The 8644-nt window shown below is 30.7% G+C and overlaps 1 protein-coding gene and 1 long non-coding RNA gene across 2 annotated transcripts; one reads left to right on the forward strand and one right to left on the reverse strand.

The window, feature by feature from the left end:
- Positions 1 to 159: 159 nt before the first annotated feature.
- Positions 160 to 1880, reverse strand: LOC108488622 (uncharacterized). The gene is made up of 3 exons (XR_008272787.1): positions 1298 to 1880; positions 972 to 1040; positions 160 to 757 (listed from the first exon to the last, which is right to left on the reverse strand). It is a non-coding gene; the product is annotated as an uncharacterized LOC108488622 (long non-coding RNA).
- Positions 1881 to 4200: 2320 nt separating this feature from the next.
- On the forward strand, positions 4201 to 7219 carry LOC108487792 (uncharacterized). The gene is made up of 4 exons (XM_053020649.1): positions 4201 to 5306; positions 5377 to 5760; positions 6231 to 6451; positions 6668 to 7219. The coding sequence occupies exons 1-4, from the start codon at positions 4559 to 4561 to the stop codon at positions 6920 to 6922; spliced, it is 1608 nt and encodes a 535-aa protein (XP_052876609.1). The 5' UTR covers positions 4201 to 4558; the 3' UTR covers positions 6923 to 7219.
- The last annotated feature ends 1425 nt before the right edge of the window (positions 7220 to 8644 follow it).

Raw genomic sequence — 8644 nt, forward strand, 5'->3', positions numbered from 1 at the left:
GGGCTTTCGAGTTATGTCTAAATTTAATATGGCGCTTACAGGGTTGGCAATTAATTTGTTATCCTGATTCGTTATTAACAAGATTGTTAAAAGCAAAATACTATCCACACGAATTTTTTGCAAGCAAGATTGGGGAATTTACCTTTTTTTACCTGGAGAAGTCTATGGGCAGTAAAAGACCTTATTGAGAAAGGGATGTGTTAAAGAGTTGGGTTTAGAGAGGAAATTTCAATTTGGAATGGAGCGTGGGTCCCAGGTGCCACAAATTACAAGATCCAACTATCATTAACCCAAATTTAGTATACCTTTCTGAGTTAATTGAACAATATGAAAATAAATGAAAAGAGGAGTTAATTAGAAATACCTTTCACCATGATGAGGCTGAGAAGATTTCGTGTGTTCCTCTCTCAATTGAAAAAGAAACAAATAGCATGGTGTGGAGAGCAAAAGCTTCGGGGACTTACATAGTACGCAGCAGTTACAAAATGATTGGGACATTAATTTACAGACCTTGCAAAGCCAATACAAATCTATGTACAAGAAATTTTGGCTTGTGGATATGCCATTGAAGATTAAAATATTAGTATGAAAAACTCTAAATAATTTCCTTCCTACTCAAACTAATCTTTTTCGACGAAAGCTGGTAAGCTTCGTAATCTGTCCAAGATACTCGTAAAGTGAAGAAACGGTAGAACATGTGTTTAGAGACTGCCCTCTGGTACACGATATTTGGGCCAAATTAGGGATTGGGTGGACCCTGGATCAAGATCAATTCCAGTTTAAGGATTGGATCCAGGTTCTTCTCGAAAATGAGTGAACCCATAAAATTAGAACTATTATGTGTGCTATATGGGCTGTGTGGACAGCCAGAAATAAATGGGTTCATAAAAAACAGATGCAAAAAAGTGATAAACTGACTCAATTCATTCTTACCTACTTGTGAGAGTTGGATGGAATATGTAAGCAGTTACCTGTTAACAAACTGATGACGGAAAACTGGAGAGCTCTTGAGGAGAATTATGTTAAAATCAACTTTGACGCTGCATATGAGAAACAACAAAAGAAATCATGCACTGGAATTGTGATTAGAAACTTAAGTGGGCAAGTCTTAAAAATAAAAGTCCATTTTAACAGACACATTCCTTCAAAGTTTGCGGTAGAGGTTCTCGCTTGTGTCCAAGCGATCCAGTTCTGGGCTGAATTAGGCTTCTTAAGAAGTGACATTAAAGGCAATGTTATGTCCGTCATTAAGAAGATTAAAAGCGAAGAAGAAGATAGATTAGAAATTAGAGCTTACATTATTGATGCTAAATGATTAAAAAATTACTTTATCTCCTGTAGATTTAGACATGCAATGAGACAAATGAACAAAGTGGCACATCTATTAGCAAAGGAAGGAATCAATATGAAAGAAGATACTTATCTGAGAAATGGCCTCCCTAGATCTGTTACCCAGGCTGTCGAGGAATATAAAGCCATGGAAGGAAAACATAATCGACGAGTTCCAGTTGGGGATAAGGAACCATCGATGATATGACAAGAAAATGGTAAAATGGGAATGCCTATATTGAGTCATTTGAAGATTGGGGAAAAGAAATGTTTTGACAATAACGGTATCTGACTTAATTTGCTCACACACCAGAGTAACTATTTTGGGAATAAATTCTCTCTCTGAAGGGATATCTGAGTCATTGTTTTCTTGGTTTGTTAAACGAATCTCTCTAGAAATGAAATGCAGAAAATGTGAAAAAAGAAATGGATTCGTCAAATGAATGAAGACTGGCTGTTGATTTTTAGGGTTTGTTAGGTATTTTGATTATTGTTTAGGAGTTTTGTTTTATGCTTTTTGGCCTCGGCCTTTTTCTCTTTTATTTGATTTGTTTTTCATTGTATGTGGATTTCTATTTACTTAATGAAAGCATACCAGACTTTTCTCAAAAAAAAAATTAAATTTGGGGTAAATTATCAAAATAATCACTTTTGTTTGTTTCAGGTTACATTTTAGTCACTTATGTTTGAAATGTTACGTTTTAGCCACTTGCGTTATCGTGTTGTAACATTTTATTTACTGAGCGTTAATCGTCATTAACGATAAAGTTATTTCAAATAAAAATATTAGGTTAATTATACAATTGATCCTTTTTTTTCATTTTGAGCAATTTAATTTTTTTTTATATTCTTTGAACTTTCCCTTTTTTTTTTCTTTATTTTCCATTCTCTTCTCTTTCTCCTTCTGTTTTCCTCCCTTCTCCATTTATTTTAACGTAGTTTTTCTATGTTTTCTATTTGTTAAAACTAGTCCCTATACTTTTATTTTTTTAAACAATTTATTTTCTCTTTATCTCTTTATTTCTTTTTATTTTTCCTTTTCTCATATTTTTCACTACAGAAACATAATCTTTGCTTATCAAATAAACCAAGTCCTTATTTTTTCACATGATTCCTAAATTAAATTTTTACTCAAAATCAAATATCAATAGTTTTTAATCAAATCTCGATTTGAATATAACCTAATTTTGAAACTAAAATTGGATCTAACTAATTAATATAAAAATTCATATCCTTATTGAAATCTAAACATAAATTGAATTCTTTATATTCAAAACAAAGTTTTTCCGTTTCCAAACTTTTATAAAATCATGTAGATTATTCCTTTTCTTTTCTTTTATTTTCTATCGAATAAAATTAAGCAAACGATAAAATTGATCTAAATCTTCTTGGATATTCCCAAGCAAGCTTGATTGAAAGTCGAGCATGGATGAACTGAAGAGAGAAAGGGAGCATGGAACCAAACTAGTTTGGTTAAAGGGTAAGTTTTGTATGGTGGTCATTTTAGTCATTAAAAGTGTAAAGTTTGTTTGGAAAATCCATGAAACAACGTAGCTTCGAGAAGGTGAGAATGTTGTAGGTTAGAAAATAAGGTGGTAGTGGGGGTTGGTTAAGAGGTTAAGGGAATGGGTTCAGGAAACTTTGTTGATGGTGGACTGCCATCAGCCACGACTAGCAAGTTCTTCGAGTGAGGCGAGCTTGTGGACTAGGTCATTGAAAGATTAGAAGTGGTTCGTTAAAGTGATAATAAATGATGAGGTTTTGTAATTATAGGGTGAGAATATGTGAAACAAGTTTTATTTTGGTTTTAGTTTTCACTTTTTCTTTTTTCATAAACATAATAAAGTTTTAACAAATGTAAAATATAGAAAAACTACATTAAAAGAGATGGGGAAGGGAGGAAAATAGAGGGAGAAGTAGAAAAAAATAAAAAATGAAGAAAAAAAAGTTAAAATAATATAAAAGGAAAAAAAATTAAATTGCTCAGAACGAAAAAAATTATGGGAAACAATTGTATAATTCAATCTAAAATTTTTGCTTAAATGATAATTTAACGTGTCACGTCAACTTATAATTACATTGTTAATGACAATTAACGTCATAATGACAAATGTTACAATATGTTAATGAAAATGAGTAAAATATAACATTTACAATATAAGTAATTAAAATATAATCTAAAATAAACATAAATTTTGAAAAAAACTAGTAGTTAACTAGATTAGGTGGAAACCCCATTGACATGTTAATGGTTATCCAATGGGTAATGGGTGAGGTTAGAGATGATGATTGAAAAAGTCAAGATGCTTCACTTGTATTAAATTTCCAATACTCTTGGTCTTGGGGCCCATTTTCATTTAAGTTCCACACGTCCTTTTCATCTTTGTGGAAAAGCAAGTGATCTTGAGAAAGTAAAAATAAAGTAATTATTTGGTAAAGAAGAGTTTACTATATGTTTTATTTATTAATTTTAAAGTTTTAAATAAAATTGAAAGATACATAATAAAATTTCAATCTCGTTTATAAGATTAAAATTTTTATCAATAATTATATAAAATGGATTAAAGTCTGAAATCTTTTGTGAAATTTTGAAGGAAAAAATTGATGGGGTTCATGTAGGAATAAGGCATATTTTCATGCAATTAACTAAAAAGTTAGTCAAGATATAGAAAAAGTATATTATAATCCAAGCTTCTCTCTCTTGAAATGACAAAGAAAGTGAGAATTGCTGACCCATGAAACTACTCTCTTATTTTTTAAATATCTGGAACAAAAAATCCCAATATGGCTCTTTCCATGTTATTTCCTTATTTGTCAACTCAGTTTAAAGAGTAAAAAGGATTCCAATTCATGTTTGGGGGATTTGCAGCCTTCAATTGAATTTAATTTAAAATATAATTAATATCAGATGAATTCCTTTATTTATTAAAAAATATGTAAATTCTAATTGTTTACGTTTGAGATTAAGATTTTTTCGTTTTTTCAAGTATGGTATTAAGATAATTAAATTCGGATTATTACATAATTTGAGTTGTTTAAGGACGAGTTTGATTCTATAATAACTTACTTAAATTAAAAAAAAAAAAACTAAACTAAACTCAACCAGCTTGCCAACCAAGTTATGCTATGTGGTCAAGGACATCGATCTTGGCCCCCCACCAAGTTAAATTAACTGCCAAAATCCCCCACACCCCAAATCAAGTGATGAATCTTGAAACCTGACTTGAGCATGGCTTTCCTTACTTCTTGTTGGCTTATTATTGAATCTATAGTCATCCCTCCTGGATATTTTCTCAAATGGTTTTATTTGAGCTTCTATATCCACCCTTTTTTTCTTTGTGCTTGCCAAGTTTTTCTGTGTCTCAAATGGCTGAAAAGATGCATTTTAGCTTTGTTGAGTTATCCTTTTAGAGTCATCTACTTTTTGGTTTTTTATGTTTATAAATTTTGTAGATATTGTGTCGTCTATATCTTCTCTTTTATTAGAGCTAAAGAGGTTGATTCAAAACAAGTGTTGATCTTGGAAGCTGCTGATAATATTAGTCAAAATCAGCTCATCAGCTTATGCATTTGTTCAAGCATGCCATCCGATGCATGGAAGACTGAATTTGTAGAGGCTAATGGCTGTGAAGATAACCATGAAATTCTTCCTGGAAGAGAGTCTTCGAATATGGAAGACTGGAGCTTTTATTATCTTCAAAAGGACTTGAGCGCATATGAATGTTCATCTTCCTTCTGCATTTCTCCATCCATGGATGAATCATATTTGAATGAATATTCACCGTTGTTTAGTTCCTTGAGCACACCATTGATGCAAGAATGTTCATTACCAGCTTGCAGCTCTAGTTCTCAAGTTCTGGAGAGGGAGGTAATAACCACAGCAAGAGATGAGGATGAATCAGAAGGTTTTTACAAGAAATATTATGAAAGAATGAGATGGTTTGATATTTTAAACCATGACAGGACTCAGGGAATAAGTGAGTATTTTTCTTTGATTGGTTACTTTTATGTGCAATCTTATTGTACTCATTGATTGGTTACTTTTAGGTGCAATCTTGAACGTGGAAGTGGGGATCCCAAGTTCATTGGAGAACATCAAGGTGAAGGATTTGACAATCCCCTACATATCATGGAGCAAGCAGGATAAAAAGAAGCTTTTGAGAAGTTTACAAAGTGATTTTGAGTTGGTTTATGTGGGTCAATCATGCTTGACATGGGAGGCCCTGCACCATCAATACAGAAAGGTCAAGTTCCTGAGCTTGACCAACTGCTTGTTTGCTGATAATTTGGCAAAGGATTTCCAAAACTTCCAAGTATTGCTAGAAAGATTTTTGGAAGAAGAAAGGTATGTTTATAAGGGAAAGAGAGCTTGGAATTATGTTCAAGCAAGATTAGCTTCCAAGACCCTTCTTCAAGTTCCTAAACTCACAGGTATTTCTTTTAATAGTTAATCTTCATTTCTATTATTATACAGTATGGGATTAACAATACTAGCTAACAGATTATAAACACAACACAAAAAATATATATAACTAAAATATTACACAAAAAAATAACACAAATATGCATTAATATATAAGGATGTTTAAACATATTAGTATTAAATTCTAACTTGACTTTTCAACTTGGAAAGAGAAAGACTGTGCTTACTGATATGGCCTTAGAGAAATGTATTAAAATGAAAGTCCACGAAGGTACTTATCAGCCATAGAAAAATGCAGTTTAAATATAATATTAAGATCATTTATATTTGCAAAAGTTTAGTACGACATGATCTGAGATATGGATCTTATTATTTATTTTTAACAAGATTGAGATGCAAAGTTTAACAGCTTCATTGGAAAGATTATGTCTATTCTATATAATTAAGAAATTTAGCCTCAATCTGATCATTCTTACAGGGTATTTGGAGGAAGAAAAAGATGGGAATAAAGGGGAAACAGTGGATGCAAAAGCGGTGTTGAAGGCAATAGAGAAATGTATAAATGCTTTTGGAAAATTTATAACCACTGACAGGACTAAGAGTTGGTGGAAATTCAAGACTTCATTATGGACTTATCCTCCAATGGAGGATCCAAGAGATTTACATCTGCTGGCTGACCTAACCACTACACTTGCAAAGGTAAAGAAGTATTCAGGGACGGAATTCTTTGCGGTTAGAACTGTTCATAAGTGGACAAATACTGTATGGACCTTCACACTTAGGTTGATAACCCAATCCATAGATAGGTATAGTGACATGTTGGTTAGGAGGAAAACTAAGGACTGCATTTTTAGAAGAGTTCAAAAAGTGGAATGATGATATGAAATAATGATTATATTTTCTTGTTTGAAGCAGAAGGAACTATGGTTGAAAGATTTACAAGGAAAACGAAAGTGCTGGTTTAACAAAGTTGTGAAACCTATGGAAGAGTCCCAGAAAGAGACGATGGTGTTTGCAATGATAGAGATGCAGTTGATATCGAGAGTATTGCAGATGTCAATTGTATCCACTTCTCAACTCAATTGGTGCCAACAAAAGCTAAACAACATTCAATTTAAAAGAGGGAGGCTTTTCAGGACTGCCACTGGCCCTCTTTTCCCATCCTCTTGATTTGCAGCTCATTTTAAAATTTGTAAAAGGAGAAAAACCTTAAAATACACACATGTACATATTTGTACGTGTTTGTAAATGACACAACCACATATATATATATATATATACATATTTGTATGTATTTGTAAATAACAAAACCAAGATTAACTTGTAAGGTATAGTATATTTTAATCAAATTATACTTTACTGCTATGCAGGGTTTCATGACTTCTCTTTACAATCATGATATTAGGTATCTATAAATAAGAGACATGACAATTTATGTATCATAAATCAAATTCGGTTAAGTTTGAGTCAAGTAAGATATCAATAGTCTTTGTGTTTATTTAAACTAATTCTTATCCGATCCCATATTATTTTTAATCAAGAAAAATTAAAAATAATATTTAATATTAGAGATGATATATCAATAAACTTAAATTTATTAATGTTTTAAAATTAAATTGAAGATCAAATTGATTGGACTTTAATTTCCTATTCAATTAAATTAAATAAAAATATTTAAAATATATGTTGAGACTTTAATTGTGTATGTTTTAGTAGTTACATGTCATGTACGAATCACTTGTGACAACAAGATGGAGACCTTTAAGTTTTCTTGGGATTGTGACTTACTTAATTTTAGTTGATTACTTATCAATAAATGATCACTGTTTCGTGTTTAATATGATTTTATTTATGCTGGAATATTTATTTTTTTCCCTTTGTCGAATTTGTGAAGTAAGAGGAGTGTTTTGATGGTCAACAAACTTTATACTTATCCTTTAAAGCCTTTAATTTATTTTTACTTGTAGCAAAAGTCTATTTTAAATTTCTTAGGGCTAAAGTTTTTTTTTTTTAATTTGTGATTTTGCTCTGAAGCTGATTGATTTATGCCTATAAATAGGTTGCTTTGTTTCACATGACTGATGTGCATCTTGAGTATTTGCTTATCTTTTCTTTATATTTTTATACTCTTGTGTGTTAGACATTTTATTAGAGAATTATTGTCATTTGTAAGTGGGGATTTTGGGTAAATGATTGTAACAATCAGGGCTCATTATTATGGCTATAATTATTCATTGTATAAAGATAAATTAGGATTTAACCAATAGGTATCTGAATAAATTGTTGAATAAAATTATCCGTTGAGTAAAACTATACAAAGTAATATTATTATTCGAATTATCTTAATAAATATTGTGTGTTGATCTATCTCTTTATGTTACTTTCCTTTCAAATTTATTAATTAGACTTGATTGAAACATCCAGCAAACTTAGCTACTCCTTTTTCAATATGTAAGTATAAAAGCCACTTATTTTACAAATAAAAAACCCAAAGCCCAAGTTAAAAATTACTAAGCTCGAAAGTCTTTATGCCTTTAGACTTTCATGAATATTCTAGAATTTTTAAAACAATGTTCAGCACTCACCACTTTGGTATAATCTAAAAAAAAGAAAAGCATGAGTCTTTACCATCAAAGTTTAGTTTTGTTGATTTTTTATGTCAAATGTTGGTTGAGTTGTAACTAGATAAAGCTACTACCAGTCATAAAATATGAATTTAACTATCATTTAGAATATTTTATAAGTAGATGAATAAATATTTTTTATAGAATAAATTAATAATACATTAAATTTTATATAAATATATAATAGTTTAAGTAAATTATGATATAAAACAATAATAAAAATATCAATACAAGTTACACTCTTTTTTAAAGAAGAGATGCATGTTCC

The sequence above is a fragment of the Gossypium arboreum genome, chromosome 10 (assembly GCF_025698485.1).
Source record: "Gossypium arboreum isolate Shixiya-1 chromosome 10, ASM2569848v2, whole genome shotgun sequence".
NCBI lineage: Eukaryota > Viridiplantae > Streptophyta > Magnoliopsida > Malvales > Malvaceae > Gossypium > Gossypium arboreum.

Excerpts from the sequence above, each read along its gene's own strand:
- LOC108487792 (XM_053020649.1), top strand. The coding sequence starts at position 4,559 with ATGGCTTTCCTTACTTCTTGTTGGCTTATTATTGAATCTATAGTCATC. Across the intron at positions 5,307-5,376 it reads TGACAGGACTCAGGGAATAA|GTGCAATCTTGAACGTGGAA; the intron begins GTGAGTATTTTT and ends GGTTACTTTTAG. Across the intron at positions 6,452-6,667 it reads TAACCACTACACTTGCAAAG|AAGGAACTATGGTTGAAAGA; the intron begins GTAAAGAAGTAT and ends TGTTTGAAGCAG.